General features: G+C 29.8%; 2 protein-coding genes across 4 annotated transcripts; one reads left to right on the forward strand and one right to left on the reverse strand.

Moving 5' to 3' along the window:
• Window positions 1-6,356: 6,356 nt before the first annotated feature.
• Window positions 6,357-10,900, forward strand: LOC109803568 (serine decarboxylase). Of its 3 annotated transcripts, none has more exons than XM_020365194.3 (6): window positions 6,357-6,516; window positions 7,094-7,440; window positions 8,948-9,179; window positions 9,267-9,460; window positions 9,552-9,688; window positions 10,206-10,900. In XM_020365194.3, the coding sequence occupies exons 2-6, from the start codon at window positions 7,119-7,121 to the stop codon at window positions 10,770-10,772; spliced, it is 1,452 nt and encodes a 483-aa protein (XP_020220783.1). In that variant the 5' UTR covers window positions 6,357-6,516; window positions 7,094-7,118; the 3' UTR covers window positions 10,773-10,900. The 3 variants fall into 3 exon arrangements, with proteins under 3 accessions (XP_020220783.1, XP_020220784.1, XP_082923723.1); XM_020365195.3 differs by having other exon boundaries at window positions 6,411-6,562; XM_083067597.1 differs by lacking the exon at window positions 6,357-6,516 and adding an exon at window positions 6,517-6,637.
• A 1,832-nt stretch (window positions 10,901-12,732) lies between these two features.
• Window positions 12,733-15,613, reverse strand: LOC109803967 (cytochrome b-c1 complex subunit 6-1, mitochondrial). Its single transcript, XM_020365682.3, has 4 exons — window positions 15,453-15,613; window positions 14,400-14,484; window positions 13,091-13,180; window positions 12,733-13,008 (listed from the first exon to the last, which is right to left on the reverse strand). Coding segments are annotated over exons 1-4 (210 nt in total). The 5' UTR covers window positions 15,455-15,613; the 3' UTR covers window positions 12,733-12,975.
• Between the last annotated feature and the right edge of the window lie 3,678 nt (window positions 15,614-19,291).

The following is a 19,291-nucleotide window of genomic DNA, read 5'->3' on the forward strand; positions in this document are numbered from 1 at the left end:
TCAAGTTTAACGTAACTGAGAAGTGGCCAGTTTAAGTAAAATACACGGTTAGATTACATAAATGGCCCTGATCTTGCCACCTCATGCACTGTTTAACTTTTGTGAAACTTTTGTTTTCGTAAACTCTTTGGCCTTCCTTCTGTGTTACGATAATTGTTCTACTGCTGAAACGTTTTTCCCGCAAACTTTTGGCTTATGGGTAAATTGATCACTACTTGAAAAATTCTGGCATTGCACAAAAGATTGTAAATGTGCTGATATCGTAGGTCTCGTCGTAACTTTGGTTGCTATTCTGACTCAAACAACACTGTTGGATCAGTGCATAAGAAAGTGACTTCTTGCCATCACTTTGATGATGAGTTACGTTCAATTCGAAGATGGATGGTGTAGAAGATCACATGCTGCGAAAGGGGAACCACCACGTTGTTGCAAAAGAGTTACCGTTGCATCTCCTGCAGTTTACATATATACACACTTGGTAGTGTTGTTGGAACCTCTGACCTGTGTTTGAGGAGTCAAATTATTTGCTTGGAGGTGCAACGAGAGTCTAGTTTTTCAGACTCTAGTTTGCCTTGTCTTTTTGCTATTTTGGCTTTTTCAGATTCCCATTGACAGGTGGTGGTGCAAATCCATTTTATCGAGAGCTGTAGCCATGTTCAAGATATGTGAAATGCTTCCACTCAACAATATATGATTTTAGTTTTATTAAAGACCAAACATTAGTTTAACACAGTCAAAAATCAAACTTGAGAAAAATAAATAATGCAAGCATATTAGAGAGGAAGGAGAAGCCAAAGAAGTTCGTGGGATAAAACGTAATGCAGTTACCGTAACTGGGAAGGGAAGCCAAAGAGTTTACAAAAATAAATTATGCTATGAAGATCTCATTAAATGTGAAGCATTCTGTTCCTAGCAAGATGAAAACTTCTAAAGATGAAGATATCACCTTACAACAAACAGGCTACAGAAGAACTACTAAACCACTTCTATATATCGTAAAACTACCAATCAAAAATGATACAACTTCTAACACATTGCAATCACCTTGAGCCTTATCCATCTAAAATCCAACCTGGACATTTATAAGGTTGCCCAGAAGGCTATTACAGGGTAAAGTCTGAAATATTTCCCAAGCATTAAAACAAGTAAAAACATAAATAAAAGATTTGATAGATCATAGAATCAAACTTCAATAGGATAGATAAAATCAAGAGAATAACTCGTCATGGAATTGAGTCTTTCAAATGCCTGTAAATTTGTGAACAGGAGCAATATGAAAAACTGCCTCCAGCATTATAGAAAGCCAGTATAGCTTATCATTTTAATCAATGAAATTATTAGTAATACTTTCTTAACATTATTCCTGTTTCCGGTCTACATAACTTTATTTTTCTTTTAGAAGAACTTTATTCATTCATCCATAGATAAAACAGAAAGCAGAAGAGAAAATAAGCTGATGCTTGCAAACAAGCATTGATATGCAATCCCAAAAATCGAGTTCTAAATCCTAACTCAAGATAAATTCTTTCTAACAGCCTTTGGGCTTACTACCTAGATTTGGTTTCAAACTGGAATTTCTCCTACTATACTTGAAGAAATAGCGATCCTTGCATCGTTGTTCTTCCCTATGCAATGCAGAATCTGCTTGCTTGCGATTAAGTTCCACACTATTATCTTCAGTGAAGTTTATCAGACGACCAGAACAGCTTCCCTCCCCTTCCTTCACCGGCTCTTCTCCATCTTTTGAACCAGTTTCCATGTCACTTATGCCAATGCAGAGAAGATTCAGATCAGTTGAAGAACCACTATCCAGAGATCCTACATATTTACAAGTATTATTATGTTGATGACCACCACCATCATTCCTTGAGTTGACACTCGAAGTAGAAGCACCCCTCCTTGGAGTATCCAAGTAACTTATGCAGCAACTCTTGGGCAAGCTATTCAAACGTGGATGCAACTCAAAAGTCAACTCAGAACCATCAAGAACTTTAACAGCATCAATCTTGAAAGGCTCTTCCCTATTTGTTACTAAACTCAAAGCATTCTTCGTTGCCCCCTCTCTAGCCCTAGCAGCAACCTCAACATTCTCCTCCATTGACTGCAAAACCCTAGAATTTCCCTTCTCTAACATAACCCTACCATTTTCCCCACCCTTAAGTTTTGATTTTCTTCTTCTTGAAATTGCCACGTGTTTAGGAATCCAACAATCGACACAGACAGAAAAGTCAGAAGCATAGGACCACGGAGGGGCGTTTCTGTGCTTGAAGAAACAAGATTTGTGCACAGAATGGTGACACTGACTGCAACGAAATGATTCGGCAGACGCTCCGGAAAAACAATAGGAGCAAATTTGGGAAGATTGGACTGAAGAAAAACAATTTTTGCAAAGAAGAACAACGCGCCATTCGCTATAAAGGGGTCGGAGTCTGTTCTTACCTGTGCAGACGTCGAATTTGAAATCACAGGCGTGACATTCGGTTAGGTTGGGCAAATCCCTAGTTTTCTTCTGCAAAGGCTTTTCCGGTGACTCTTCCCGTGCCTCTGTCACCTTCTTGGATTCGAGGACCTTCATCGCCGATTCAACCTTTTGATTTGGAAGATCAAATGTCAAGGGTTTTCACATTTTGGACATTTGGGACTTCCTTCGGTATTCTCGTTCAAAGGCTACGCGCTAGCATTGCGAGTACCACATTTAGATGTATTTATGTGTTTTATCTTTTTTAAATAATTTTAAGAGTTAATCCAAAAATATTTTTATATTAACAATCAATCATATTTTTTAATAATAATATATTATTTATTTATTTAATTAAATAAAAATAAAATAATTTAAAAGATACAATTAATATTAATAATTAATCATATTTTTTAATAATAACATGTCATTTATTTATTTAATTAAATAAAAATAAAATAAAATAATTTAAAAAATATGATTGATTATTAATGTAAAAAAATTTATATTAACAGTATATTGATAATTAATTTTAATTTTAAACTCTCTTGTTAAATCTTCCTGCTAATCCTCTTATTTAGTATTAGATAGAGAATATTATTTAATATTTTTTATAAAGTATTAAAAATATTTATAAGAATGAAATAGTATAATATTTTACTGGATAAAAAAACTAGGATCTTTTTCAAAAATAATTTAAAGTCCAGCATAATTAAAATAATAAGTAATCAATATCAACATGAGTGATAGTAATTTATATTTTTTAAGTGGATTTCTAAAATTATAATTTTGATCCTAAATATAAAATATATTATATTGAGAAAGTTATATTTATTCTATATATGCTAACAACTTTTAATCGACATTAAATAAAATGAATTATATTAAAAACATATTTATCTTATATATATTTATTGTCTTTAATAAAAAATAATAAGCACTTTTGATAGTACATAATTCGTATAAATACTGTAATTATTATAAATAAAATAAAATAAAATAAAATAGGAGCAGCCCACTCGGACCAAATAAGGTCTAGCTACTATTGTATATAATTAATTACTTCTACAAGTGACATGCACCGTACTCTACTAAATAAAGAAATCTCCTTGATACAAATATATGATTTTGATTCTTCTGTAAAAAAAAAATGTTAATTTTTTTTATTGACGGGATACATGACCATAAACCACTAAATTAATAATATTTTTTCATTTATGATTGAAATTTATAATATATATTTTAAGTAAAATTAAAATTATACATATAACTATTATTATTAAAAAATAGTCTCTCGTCACTCTTTCGATTAATTCACTTTTTACATTACTATCTCTAATTCTGAATATTAGGGGGATAAAAAAGCATTTCACGTTAGCTAAAAAAACTTGTTAACATTATTTAATCTTTTTAATATTATATAAAAAATAATTTATTTTTCTAAACTATTATTTCTTTAAACTCAAAATCCAGAATGAAAAAAAATATATTAAAAATATAATCTAAATTAAATGAAATAATATTGAGATGACAACATTAAATAAAATGAAATTAACTTAAATTTACATATATTTTAGGAAAAAAATATGAGATTTTTTTTTGTTTATATTCAGAATTAAAGGGAGTATCCTTTTTCTCTTTATATTTTTTTAAAAGTATAAGAATATTACAGAAATAGTTACATTAAAATCAAATTTAGGTTCACATTGCTTTTACTACCAAAACTTCTTCTTCCCTGACCATTAAATTAACTATATGATTATCCACATCACCTAAGAAAGTGAGGGTTTTTTTTATAATATTAAGTTAATATTATTAGTGTGCTATTATTTATGAATTTAATTTTAAATTATATTTTACTTAAAATATAACTATTATTATTATTATATTTAATTATTTTAAGTTAAAATGTTGTTGTCTTGAAAATATTATTGCAAGTATCTTCAAATTTAAACCAAATTAATTTTTTTTATTATTTTGATTCATTTATAATATAATAAATAAAGTGAATATGATATTTGCAAATTTACTTATTTTAAAAAAAAAAGTGAGTTAATAAGTTACAACTATAATTTTTGTTTAAATGCATCTAAGTGTAACTTATTAACTTACTCATTTAAAAAAAAATTGTACGTAAGTTAGCAAATGTCTATGAAATTTACTAATATATATGTTTTTATGTTTAGGTTTTAAAATGATAATTTGGTTAATAAAATATTTTTTAAACTGTTATTAAAACTAAAAATATTAAAATTAGAAAACCAAAAATTTGAATTTATAGGCATTATTAGGGTAAAAAAAATAGCCAATCAACCAATTAGAAACTAATACGGGTGTAATGTTTTTCATGTAATTATCATAATAAAGTTATTAGTTACACTCTCTAATACTTTTTTTCATCTTTGTTTTGTCTAAAATTTATTTAAAATCACAATTTTGTTGGTTTTTTTTTTAATTTAGTGTCGAAATGTATAACATTCTTTTTATTATTAAAGTCAACAATATTATTATACTTAGTAGTCTACTGTTGATTAAAAGAATTAAAAAATATTTTTACATCAAATCATTGGTACATTTATTTGTATATATTTTTACTCTATTTGACCTGTATATTCTTAATAATTTTTCCTTTCTTTTCATTGAAAGAGCATTTTATACTATCTTTTATGCAAGAATGGTAACAAGATGGAATGGATATGAATTTTATTATTTTTGTCTATGTCCTCGTTCTCATATCCTATACCTATTATTATCTTTATATCATATGGGTATAAAATTTGTGTTTCTATTTTTGTCCTCATCAGATATCAAGTATATATGTACTTGTCTCGTATTTTAACAAAAATTAAATGAATATTTTTAAAAAATATATTAAAAATAATAATTTTGGCATAAATTAATATTTATAAAATTACATTAATTAAGTTTTATTTGTCATAAATTTAAAATAGAGTAAAGTTATATAAATGTCAAATAATTTTTTTTTAAAATAAATTAAATTTATAAAAATTTAAAACAAGTATGGATACGAGACGAGTATATATATTTATCCCCACCTCTATATCCAATTTAATAATTTGGATATTATTCACACTCATGTCTAATCAAACTAGATATTTTTTATCAAAATTATGACAGGTTTCGTGTATACAAATTTACTTACCTTTCTTACTTTTATATCACAGATTAAATTGTTATGCATGTTTGGTCTTATTTGACTATCTTATAACCTAATAATTTTTTTTTTATTATTTTTTGAATTAAATTATAATATTTTATTAAATGTTACTATTAAATAAATATTATTTTATTCTATAATATAGGTTGTTCATTATAAATTTGAAATATTTGTATTTATTGTAGATGTTAACTATAATATAACATATATATTAAAAAAGGTTAATTACTAGTTTACATTAAATTTAAAAGTAAATTACTTCAAAGTTATTTGTTCTTTTATATTTTTCCTTACATTAACTATGATGACATTACATTAATTATACATTAATTATGAGGACATAAGGGTTAAACATAAAATTTTGTGTATTCTATTATAATCTCTAATCATTAGGTTAAATTTAGCGGTTAAAATATTTTTATGGTTGTTTATTAATTCAAAATTAGTAAAATAAAGTATAAAATAATATTTATTTATTTTTTAATTTGTAGAATTTACGCATTAAAAAAATAAGTTGTTGAATAAATTAAATCTTCCCGAAGAATTCGATCTCTCCACATTATTTTATTACTATATCATTATTATTTACAGAGAGAAAGGTAAGAGATTCTACGTGAGTTTTCTAGATTCCGAAATCTTTGTGGGGACTGCTCTGCGGCGGAGGATCGTTCCACCTCATGGAATCACAATCACATCACATGTTCCGTGTGTGAATATTTCTTTTGCTTAAGCGCGTGATGGAATCTGACGCTCCTATAAAAGGAGGCATGTTCAGTTCCGCCATTCTCTTTTCCCCATTTGTTGCATCTCTCTCGTGCCAGAGGCCGAGTCTTTCGCCCTCACTCTCTTTCCTTCGTCGATTCAAACGCTACTTCTAGCGGTTAGCTTCTCTTCTTCCTATTCCTTCAGATCTGTCTTTCAACCAGGTTCCATCGATAATTATTATGCATAACTTATTCTTCTTTTCGTACTTGTGGATTTCGCTGCATCTCGTTGCTTAGGTCGCACTTCTCTTAACATTGATACGTATTTTGTGCATGTCATTCGTATCTTATGTTATTGCGAAAACGCATCGATATTTTCTTGCACGTGCTTGAGGAATACTAACTGCTCTGGTTTTGGCTGTAGAATGAGGATCCTTACTTTTTCTTCTGCAAATTTAGCTTTCTGAACTAGATCTTTGTTTTTTGGTGGCTGAGTTCATATGATGAACTAATTTAATATAAATAAATATAGATTTAAAGGAAAATTAAATGGATCTGTGTGTGAAGTGCTGTTTCCGGCCGAGGTGTTGTTTCCTTTTGTGTAGTCTCGCGTGCACGCAAAGTATTTGATAAAATGGCGAAAATAATTGTGCATTTTTTTTTTTTTGTATGTGTGCGTGTTGTGCTTCTTAAATTTACCCGGTGGCTGGGTTTCTATTTTGATGATTCACTCTTGCAATCCATCTATGCCAGCTGTTCTTGTGTTGCTGGTAACAAAATGGATGGAAGTGTTGAGGCTTTAAATGAGGAGTTGAGAATCAACGGAGTTGAGCCGTTGCCCGAGGATTTTGATGCAACTGCTGTAATCATAGATCCCGTGCCTGCTGCAGTTGCAGACATAGGCATTGTCAAGGAGGAGGCGCGGATCAAGGACAAAGCGAAAAGGGAAATAGTACTGGGAAGAAATATTCATACCATGTGTCTAGAAGTCACGGAGCCTGAAGCAGATGACGAGGTTACTGGGGATCGGGAAGCTCATATGGCAAGTGTGTTGGCCAGATACAAAAGAGCTTTGACTGAAAGGACAAAGCATCATTTAGGTTTGACAATATTTGCTTGTTTAATCTTGTTGTGTTGTATGCGGGAAGTCAACCAAATTATTCAGATCATGATACTGCTTTTATTTCTTCCCTTGGGATTTTTCATAATTGCTATGCTGCATTGGTTGTGTCAACCCAAGTTACCGAACTCAGCACCAGCACTTACCACTTAGCATTGCACTTGTTCTTCATTCTTTAGCTCACCCACATCACTGTCATCTTCTGTTTGACTCATGTTCCTCCTATATTTGTTGTGTGAACCCCAGCAAGTTTTGGTTGTAACTTTGTGGGACGCATTTAACCTACCTGCATAATTCAAGGTGGGTAAATATAACAAATCTAAAATCTATTGTATAAGCATTAAAAAATATTTATAACGCTGAATAAAGTATGTGTTTCTGTTTTCACCTATTAAAATATGCTACAACTCACAATATGCTAGTCCATAAAAAACAATTTTGTACTAGAAATTTCGTGGTAATTGGCATAACCACGAAAAGGATCCCCTTAGAATTAGAGTCATCTCAACCAAACTCCTAATGTGTGTTCTGGAATCTGGACTTACCTGTTGGTCCTGACTTTGAAAATCCAAAACTGCTGATGGCCGTCATGGTTTTGTAACCCTTCAAATTTGAATTGAAATAAAATAGGCTTAAATAAATTTTTAATTCCTCAAATTTTAGGTAAATTTGTTTTTAGTTCCTCAAATTTAAAATTGGTCTTTTTAATTTCTGTAATTTCAAAAAATCTTGTTTTAGTCTTTATACTCAAATTTTGTTAAGAAATTTATTAAATATTGTATAGAATCTACTACTAGTGTCCTTGTCAATAAAATCATCACATTAAACCTGGTGGATATTGTATAACTGTCTCAAATTATTAGTTTCAAATATGGTGATCTAAGGGACTAAAACAAGATTTTTGAAAATTACAAGGACTAAAAACAGTAATTTTAAATTTGAGGAACCAAAATCAAATTTATCCTAAATTTGGGGGACTAAAAACATATGTAAACCAATAAAATATTTTGTTTAAATCAATGCAATTTAGGAGAGCTTTCAATGCATGGACATAAATTCAAATCCTGTTTTTTCAATTTGTGGGAGATATTTGGATAGAAGATTCCAGTTTCATGGATGCATATCAATTTAGTTTGATCTTTCACTCACATTTTTATTTCCCTCATCATTTTATACCTGGGTCAATAATCTTTGATTTCCAAGTTCTAGGAACGAAGCTTGGTTGTGTCTGCGTGAAATTGCAGTCTTTGATACTTTTTGTGCCTTCATTACTAAGCAATCTAGATTCTTCTGGAGCTGAATAGCACCTGATTTTGAAGTCTCCTTGTTGACACCAAGTGATGCATTTGACACTTTTAATAGACTCTGTCCTTGCTTATTATTTTCTTATCTTAAGCTTAGAATGAGTTTATCAGGATTTTGCATAATGTTTTATGCCAACGTATTTCTTCAATTATTGAATTTAATTTATGAAAAATTTATTCCAGGGTACCCCTATAATTTGGATTTTGATTATGGTGCGCTCTCACAACTTCAGCACTTTTCCATTAACAACCTGGGAGATCCATTTATCGAAAGCAACTATGGTGTCCATTCCCGGCAGTTTGAAGTTGGTGTTTTGGATTGGTTTGCCCGATTGTGGGAACTGGAGAAAAATGAGTACTGGGGCTATATAACAAACTGTGGTACAGAGGGAAATCTCCATGGCATCCTAGTTGGGTTAGTTTCAGCTAGTCTTATTTAGTTCAACTTCAACATTTCGTAAGCCTTTAAAGAACATCTAATATGGTTATATGACTTGTACAGGAGAGAGGTCTTTCCAGATGGGATTTTGTATGCCTCACGGGAGTCACATTATTCTATTTTTAAAGCTGCTCGAATGTACAGAATGGAATGTGTGAAGATTGATACTCTTTGGTCTGGAGAGATTGATTGTGATGATTTTGAGGCCAAGCTTCTTAGGCACAAGGATAAGCCAGCAATTATAAATGTGAACATTGGTAAGTTTCTTCACTGTTTCTCTCACACATCTTGTGGCCCCCCTCCTCTTCACTTTGTTGATTCTTGCTCATACAACTGAAACAATTGCAGGTACAACTGTGAAAGGAGCTGTGGATGATCTTGATATGGTCATAAAGAAACTTGAAGAAGCTGGATTTTCGCAAGACAGATTCTACATCCATTGTGATGGGGCATTGTTTGGTCTCATGATGCCTTTCGTGAAAAAAGTATGTGCAAATGTGACCAGACTCGTTTAACTTGTATGAGATAGAATGATGAAATTTTAATCTGCTATCTTCATTTGTTCCAATTTTGTTCTGGTTGTGTAAATTTTGAATTAGCAAACATCATTTTGGTTCTTCCATGCATAACCTGTCAATTTTATGGTGGCTCATTTTGTCATTTATTTGCTTGCTTGCTATAAAGTAATTTTTAAATGATAGTAGAAACGTGTGTTTTGATGGTTGTTCATCAACCCACTTTATGTCAAGTATACACTTAACTATCATTGATCATTTACATGCCCATGAAACTGGACCACTTTTTTTTTCTTCCAATTTCAGTCTGGGAATGTTACTTTTGTTATAAACTGGTTATATTTAATGTTAAAATTCCATGCTTCTTGGCCATCTCATCTTTTGCTGGACAATTTATCTGAGCAGTTGGTAAAATAAGAATTTGAGAGCTATTCCTGTAGTTATGTGAACCTGACCATATTCTATATTATTTTGTATTTGCTTTCAGGCTCCAAAAGTCACTTTTAAGAAGCCTATTGGCAGTGTCAGCGTTTCTGGCCACAAATTTGTAGGGTGTCCCATGCCTTGTGGTGTGCAGATAACAAGATTGGAATATGTTAATGCTCTCGCTAGGGATGTGGAATACCTTGCTTCTAGGGATGCCACAATCATGGGTAGTCGGAATGGCCATGCTCCCATATTCCTTTGGTATACCTTGAATCGGAAAGGATATAGAGGTTTTCAGAAAGAAGTACAGAAATGCTTGCGAAATGCACACTACTTCAAAGACCGCCTTGTTGACGCAGGGATTGGTGCAATGCTTAATGAGCTGAGCAGCACGGTTGTGTTTGAGAGGCCACATGATGAGGAATTTATACGCAAGTGGCAGTTGGCATGCAAGGGGAATATCGCACATGTGGTGGTGATGCCAAACATCACTATTGAGAAGCTTGATGATTTTCTGAACGAGCTTCTGCAGAAGCGTACTACCTGGTTTCAAGATGGAAAGGATCAACCTTATTGTATAGCATCAGATGTAGGTGAAAAGAATTGTCTTTGTGCTTTGCATAAGTAATTGTAGCATCCAATCTCGAGTTTACCGCTCTAGTTGGTTTTTGGAGTGTTTATTATGCAGTGTACGTGACTAAGTTCTATCAGGATTTTGATGCAGTTAATAACATTTAGAATCTTCTTTGCTGTCCATGTTCACTTGCTTTATTGCTATTATTTTGCCCCACTAATTTGCTTGTTATTAACGTATTGTTCGATTTCCCGATTGAAAGCAATTGTTCCCAAAGTATGCTAAAACAAACGGATGAAAATTTGCGAAAAGAAGGCTTGCGTCGTAGATGATGATGTGCTCTGATTTATCTCGTTTCCTTTCCTGTTTTTAAATCAGAAAAAGCAACTATAAAGACGAGAAAATCTTATTAGAACTTGTTATAATATCTTGTCTCTTGGGTTCCATTCTATAACTTGTATATGCAGTGGTATTGCAGTATTATTGAGATATTGAAACTTTTTAGCACGTTTTTTTTTTTTTTTTTAAATTCAACACATGTTAATAAGTTTTCCCCAACCAAAATTATTCTTACGGAGGCCACAGACCTGTAAGTTTTTATTATTTCACAATTTTCTTTTGGCAATACATTTTAAAATCCGGAAGTGTGATGTTTTTGAAAGGGGTTTGTTGGTCTAAACGTGAAGAAATTGGTAATAGATTTTTTTTTTATTTATCAAAACTTACAGAACATTCTTATTATTAAAAGTTACGGATGGAATCGCATTAGAAATGACGAGGATTTTGGAGGGTGTTAGCGGTATTTTCACATATAAAAAAAAAACATTTTTAATTCTTTAGTCTTTTGTTTTGGTAAAAGAAATTTTAGTGTTCTTAGCGCTTATTAACATTCTCATCCTAATTTTTTTCTTGCATTTATGTCCTCCAATATAGTACTTATTCGATTTTAGATTCAAAATTTTAATTGAATAATTTTAATTCTTCAAATATTAAAATTATATAATATTAGTTTATCAATTTTTAATTGAATAATTCTAATTTTTCAAGTATTATCATTATACGATTTTAATTTCTTTCATTATAAATTTAATAACTTTTGTTGATTTTAATTTCTTTCATTATAAATTTAATAATTTTTGTTGATTTAAAACTAAGGAGTAACATGATATACCGAATATTTATAATTAATTTTCGTCTAATACATTTATATTATCTTATCTAATATATTTATATTTTAGTGAAAGTAAATTAATATATATTTTCTTCTAATACATTTATATTCTAATATAATTTTTTAAAATTATTAGACTTTAATTGAGAGGACTAAAATTGTATAATTATAACACTTTATAAATTAAAATTATTTAATTAAAATTAAAAAAAAAAAAATAACTGCAATACTTAAAGGAACTAACATTGATCAATCAAAACTTTAGAGACCATCTAAAAAAAACTAAAAAAAAGCTTAAAAAATTAAATTCACAAAATTGCAATACTTGAAGATAAAAACATAATTATAAAAAAAATTTAAAATAGGTAGTGAGTACTAATTAGAAGAAAATTTCTTCGCTGTAACAATCTAAAATGAAAAAAAAAAGTTTCTTTATTGAATTAGAAAATTAACTTTTTTTATAACCATGTTATTAATACTAAACATTTAATAATTTACGGCTTTCAACAGAATTTTATGCGTCTACGATATCGACTATAAAATTTGGTTGCCCACTTAATTATGTGTTTGATTCCCTTTTTTTTTCTGTTAAGATTGGAAATCCAATAATCTCCTTTGACGTTAAAAAAAAACTGAAATAACCCGAGCTGAAATCTTCAAACTCCCACATGCACCACGAATACATATTAGTCATTACAGAACGAGAATTCCAAAAAGGCAAATTATTTTGGAAAAAATTAATGAGGCAATCAGAATATCAGATGAATGCCACCTAAACATTGATTAGATTTGATATAAAGGAAGACTATTTTCGGTGCAGGGCACATCAAAACATTTCAAAACTGAATAAAAATGCTCGATCCATTCTCCAAAATACATCCTACCAAATCTCAGTTAAAATTTGGCATAATGTTTCTTATTAATCACAATCTATGGTCTCCATAGGCTCAAAACTTCACAATAAACACAATACTAACCATACAGGGCATATAATCTGGTTATTATAACATCGAATGTTTAGAAGAAGTTATTTGGGAATGAAAATAGAACAGAATGCAATGATAATAAGCCATCAAATTCTTCCTATTACTTCAGTTTGGTGAATAGCTTCGGTGCAACCTGCATCACAGGATCATGATCAATCAGAGAATACACAAGCAAACCATACGACTCTTAATTACTACTAAACAGTGATACTTACACATTTGTCAATACAAGACCAATAATCAAAATATTGTCCAGTGCAGTGTTTCTGCCCAGACTCGTCACCGTGTATCCTTTTAATGCATGCCTGTAGCAATTTTAAACATTACTTTTCTTGGCCAAGCAAGAACTTAATTTGAAGGAATAAAAAATGAGGCAGAACAAAAATATGCCAAGTTAACACTGACTTTTGAGTATCTATTCAACTAACAAATCAAAATCTAAGGTGCCCAGAAATATACGAGCATTTGTTCTCTCAACTAGAAAGAGGGGAGGGGATGTAAGAGGAAGTCCACACTCATGTGAGCTAAAGGTCTTCACCCTAGCCTGAGTCCTTAAGACTGTGAGTTTGAGGCGTTTGTTCCTCATGAAGTTCCTTTTGTTATTGTGTCAACTCTCCAACAGTACGTGCAAATACTTATTCACATGCTAAGCTAGTAATCCATCAACTAGCAGTTCTGTACAAACTTTCTTCACTTGGAATGAACCCCAAAAACATCCGCTCCTACTAAAGACTACAGCATAATTGTGCCATTCTCAATAGAGTACGAGTGAAGTGCAAAACACGAGAGTAAAGGAAAAGTAGCTGGATTATCATTGTGTAGCTTAACACAATAGCCCAGTTTCGTCACTATCTGACCCACTCATTAACTATAAAACATTCAGATAATAAGATCATAAAACCTTGGCCAAAGACACCAGAAAATTCCAATATTTTCTTCACTACATGGCATTTCTTTGTTCTAGGAAAGAGAGGAATAGAAATAAAGTACACTTTCCCTAGATGTCAGTCTATTCCAACAAGGCACACAAGTGAGATGAGCCTGTCAACTCTCTGCCTAGGACCTATGCCTTTTGGCCACTTGTCTGGAGTTGGCTTTGACAAGTCCACCCCTCTCTTCATTTCTTGACTCTTGCTAGCACCCCGCTTCATCGTTTTTTTTCTTATACACTCATCACTATAGAATTGTTTACTCTCTATTTATAAACTTTAGTAAGTTTAGTGGATCATGTCATAAATTTTACTGGTCCATAAGGGACAATATAATTAACCAATAACTCTAAAATTCATTTACAGAGCAAATCTATTATTGATTTCAAAATCTAGATGGCATTTGGGAGCACGTTGAATGAAGATTGATGATAGTCCCTCTGAAGCCAATAGAAGTAGCTTCTGTCTTTGTATACTTTTGATGTGAAAATTATGATTACATGTGTTTTCAACGGGAAACCAAACACACTAAATTAAGAATAAATCTCATCTTCAAATGTTCCAGGTTACAATTCTACACTTTAAGAAAACACACCTGATATTCCAGTAATGGTTTTACACATTTTGGTTTGCAAGACTCTTCAAGATATCTCTTCTGATCAACAGGTTCCTCGTCAGCCCTAAATTCATAATAAAATTCAAAGATAAATGAAATGCAATAAATAGAAGAAAAAATAAAATGAAATGAAAAAAACAAGCAGAAAAGCTCAGAAACACCTAACACCACAATTATACTGAATTACTAAATAAAAACAAACCAAATTCTAATATACGCCATACTCTACAATTTTCAAAAGCAGCCAAGCTAACATTATGACACCTTGATTAATGAGGCAAATTAAAATCAGCACTAGCAAAGCCATTAATATAAAGAAAAAACTGAAAGCTTTCGCAACGAAGTGAAGGGAACCAGGCATATCAAAATGATAAAACGAAACCTATAAACGAAAAAAGGGCTAAAACAGCACATACTTATATGGGTCCTTAGTGATTCTGTTTAATAAATCGAGCACAAGTCCATCATCAAATTCATTCAAAACATCATTTTCGAAGTAATTTATCTCACACATAACAGAACACAAGGCAACTCGAAACGGAAGCAATCATTTCAACACCAACACTGAATATGGAGTATTTATCACTATCAAAGTAGCATCAAACATAATTAGTTAGTGACATACAGCTAACAAACACCCCAAAAAAAAAAATTCTAGCATTGGATGATCCCAATCTCTCAAGGGATCACGACAGTAATGCTGGAAACCAACAACCCCCATTTTGAATTCGCACAATACCCCAATAAACCCAGCATAAAAAAAAATCGAACTTCTGCATCAAATTCAAAGAGAAACCCCAAATCACATTCCAATCCCCAAAATTTCTGCGGCAATCAAGCGTGTGCTAAGAATCTCATTATCGCAATCGGTTCTCCATGCGCTTTCCAAATGAAAGCCCCAAATAAAAATGAAATGAATTGCAGCGAAGTTTCGAAACCCTAGATTTAAAAAGCGGGGGCATAAAAGATGGGTTTGCAAGAATAGATCTAGCAGATGAGAAATGAAAGAAGGAGAGAAGGTTGGAGACGTACATTGCAGAGAGGTTGCAGAGCGTTGGAGGTGGTGTTGGGCAGTGGTGTTGATGTTGTTGTTTTGGGCTTTTTCAAAAGCTTGTATTTCGGATCAAATAGTTGTTCGAGTCCCACCCTCCTTCCATTCTATTAAATTAGGGTTCCATCCACCTTCCCAGTGTTGGTCAAATTACAGCACAATTACATTTTTGTGCCTTTTTTTTTTTTAATTTTACTTTTAATTATTTGATTCGATTACAATAGCTTTCATGCTCATCAAATAAAATAGATAGCCCAGAAAGAAAAAAATAAAATAAAATAACATATATATATATATATATATATATATATATATATATATATATAGCTTTGAATTAAAAAAAGATGCATCTTACTCCTCTTCGTCTTTTTATTACAACATAGTACTGCTTCTAAATTTATATATAAACAAAAAATAAATATAATTTTTTTAAATTTAAATATAACAAATTTTAATTTACTTCATTCTATATAATTTTATTATTTGATAAATTATAATTAAATTAAATGTAATTATTGTTTTAAAAAATATTATTAAAAGTAGTTTAAGAAGTAAGGTTTATTTTTTATTTGAAAATAATAAAATTAAATAAATTTAACTATTTTTTAATGTGTGTAAATTTAAGTATTTTTGTATATATCAGTGTAGTACGAAATATTTGTTTAATTGAGCTTTAAGGAGTGTTTTTATTTTTTATTTTTTCAAATATGATATAACTTTTTAAATTGCTTTTTAACTTTTGGACAAATTTTTTGTTTTTTACTTTTTGAAATTTGTGTCATTATATAATATTTAAATATATTTTTTAAATCTATATTATATATAAGGAGATTATTTTTTTTTGGTAACATGTTAGTGAACGATACATTATTTAAGTATGATTAATATTAATTTGATGAAATGATTAAAATTTCTTATTTTTAAAATTATAGAGATTAAATATTTCTATTTTAAAATATAAGAATCAAAATTATGAATTAATAAAAATTGAGGAAACAAAAATATAGGTTAACATATTATTATACTCTTTAATTGTTAATAAAAAAATTAAAAAAAAAATTAAAATTAAATTTTTTTTTCACATTAAAACTTTTCAGGCTCTATGAACAATCACTCAGAAGGCCACAGCCACTCACTCAAGCATTTTTTATTTATTTATTTTTAATTTAAAATATTAACAGGCACTTTGTGCCTCTTTCTCACTGGTAAAAATAAAATTTCATCATAAATGCAACCAAATGAAGGACTGAGTCAGGATATCGAACCCAAATAATCAGTTGTAGTAACTTTCTTACGTCGTAGTCAAAACAGAATAATTATTTGGATTTTAGGAATGAAAAAAAACAAGAGAATTAAAATAAGCATTTGGTTTTTGGCAATGCAAAAAGAGATTTAAAATAAGCAGTAATTATAATTCATCTATGTATTTAATCACTTTTTCTCAAATTCAATTATTAATTGAAATTTTAGTTAAAAATCACAAATTCATCCTTAGTGTTTTCAAAGTTTAGTCATGCATAAAAACTTTTTTCCCTAAAACAGCCCCTAATTGATCACATAGAGATTTATTTTAGGAAAAAAGAACAAGTTTTGTGAAATTTAAAGGGTTAAAAGAATAATTTAGTTGTTTGGTCATTCAACATTCATTAACTTCAAATGTCTTTTAGGTCTAATAGTTAATTGTATTATGATCACTAACTAATTAAGATAAAAAAAAAAATTCATCATACCTCAATTAAAAATAAGTGTAGAATGATAGTTCAATTAATAAATAAATAAATAAAACAACAATCAATAATTAAGTCAAAATTTCATCTCAATAATACATGATTATCACAATCTTAGACTAATAAATTGGTATCTCATCTTAAAAGAGGAAATCGCTTACATTAGAAAATATATAATAATAACAATAAAAACTTTAAAGTGTATAAAATGCTTTACAATGGGTCAACGAGGTGTTATACTCATGATCCAAGATGTTAATATTTGAAGTTTGAGCCAAAAAGGTCATTCAAAGTTAAAAAAGGAGTCTTGAACTAAAAAGAAGAAAAAAAATGTCAAAACTCGATGATAGGTAATGTGACAACCCTTTTTTCTACAAGTATTGGATGTGGATTGATATTGACCAGGACCATTCTTGTATTAAGCACAAAATGCTTATCAATTCAGTGCGAAAATCTAATTTTAGAACACAATATATTATGCTTGTTTAAGCATGATCATTCTTTTTTTTTTTATGATACATAGCTTTGAGATTTGAGTACAATCGTGTCATCTTGCATGTCTGATTTAGACCTCTTTATCATCTAGCACAATTATGCTTTAGTTAGCACATTCGAGCTTTTGTCTTAAATGTTCTTTTTGGATGACTTAATTTTGGGTTTTTTTAATGAGTTTTTTTAGCATTTATATCTTGCACACACACCTCGAATTTAGGTGAAATTATTAAAATAATATAACAATTAGTCTAAAATTAGACTCAATCTCAATGTATAAGAATAACAAAAATATAGCTAATTAATGAGGTATATATAAGATAAATTTCATTTTAATATTTAAAATTCATCTATAGTTTTTCTTAGGATAAGAAATATATTTTATCAATAGGATATGATAGAATAATACAGAATAGGGCATACGAAAAGTGGCATATTTTTTTGGTGCACCAAATAACTAATTATAACATTAAAGATAGTTTTTCCCTATCATATATTGACTACGGAATAAGTCATAAAATATCCTAAAAATAATATTAAAAAATTAAATAATCTAATAAATTATTACTACTCCAAAATTTTGTTTCTCTTAAGGTGAGTTTGATACACATTAAGATATAGAGCAAGAAAAATAACATAGGATACATGCTAAAGTCACTAGACAACTTTTTATTTTGTACATTATTTGATAAATGATGGACAACATAAATAAAATAATATTAAATTCATTACAATATCTTTTTAATATTGATCATCATAAATAGGGATGTAAGTGAGTTAATCCGACTCACTTGAGTGGCTCACGAGTTAAGTAAATCAAGTTGAAATTTAACAAAAAATGATACAAATTTTTATTTTATAACATGACCTGACATAGACTCATGATAGATGAGTTAAGTTGATTCACCAAGTTGAAGTTCAATTTGATACCTTTAATAATAATAAATTGTTATTATCTTAAATAAAACTCTAAATCATAAACCATAAACCTAACTAACAATAATAATAAGAATATAGCGGTGAATGACAATAAAATATATTTTTTTTCTTCTATTATTCTTTATCTTTTTTTATCGTATCCAATGACTTTTTTCTAAATCAAATACAAAATAATTATTTTTTTCATATCTAATACCATAAATTTTAGCAAATCAAATATACCATTAAATAAAAAAAACTATTTTTTTTCCCTTTTAAGTGCCCTTCATTCAAGTTTAAACCAAAAAAAATACCAAAACAAATAAATTTCAATCATATCACACGCAAATAAATAATCTATCCTATGAGAATCGTGATTCTCTTAATGATAATTTAAGATAATACTTAAACTCTAACTCTAAATTAAAGTCCTTTATCAAAAAATTTACTATTTATTCCACTTTCATCTGTATAGTTTATATTTTTACTCTCAACATCAACATCTTCCTTTTCTATCTTAGATCTAACAAGATTCTAAAATTTATCAATACAATAACTAGTAAAATACACATATGTCATGATTTGTAACTAGGCTTAAATGCCCATATATAAATAAGAGTAAACAAGTAGACTAATTCCTACCTTAATCTTAAGAAACGTAAATCATATTAATCTAATTTTCC

This window comes from Cajanus cajan, chromosome 1 (genome assembly GCF_000230855.2).
Source record: "Cajanus cajan strain Asha chromosome 1, NIPB_CcT2T_4, whole genome shotgun sequence".
In the NCBI taxonomy this organism is placed as follows: Eukaryota; Viridiplantae; Streptophyta; class Magnoliopsida; order Fabales; family Fabaceae; genus Cajanus; species Cajanus cajan.

Coding starts and splice junctions, on each gene's coding strand:
- LOC109803967 (XM_020365682.3), bottom strand. Junction 13,181..14,399: donor AACCATTACTGGAATATCAG/GTGTGTTTTCTT, acceptor AAATTGCTACAG/GCATGCATTAAAAGGATACA. Junction 13,009..13,090: donor GGTCTTGTATTGACAAATGT/GTAAGTATCACT, acceptor CCTGTGATGCAG/GTTGCACCGAAGCTATTCAC.
- LOC109803568 (XM_020365194.3), top strand. CDS start 7,119: ATGGATGGAAGTGTTGAGGCTTTAAATGAGGAGTTGAGAATCAACGGA. Junction 9,461..9,551: donor AATTATAAATGTGAACATTG/GTAAGTTTCTTC, acceptor AAACAATTGCAG/GTACAACTGTGAAAGGAGCT. Junction 9,689..10,205: donor TGATGCCTTTCGTGAAAAAA/GTATGTGCAAAT, acceptor ATTTGCTTTCAG/GCTCCAAAAGTCACTTTTAA.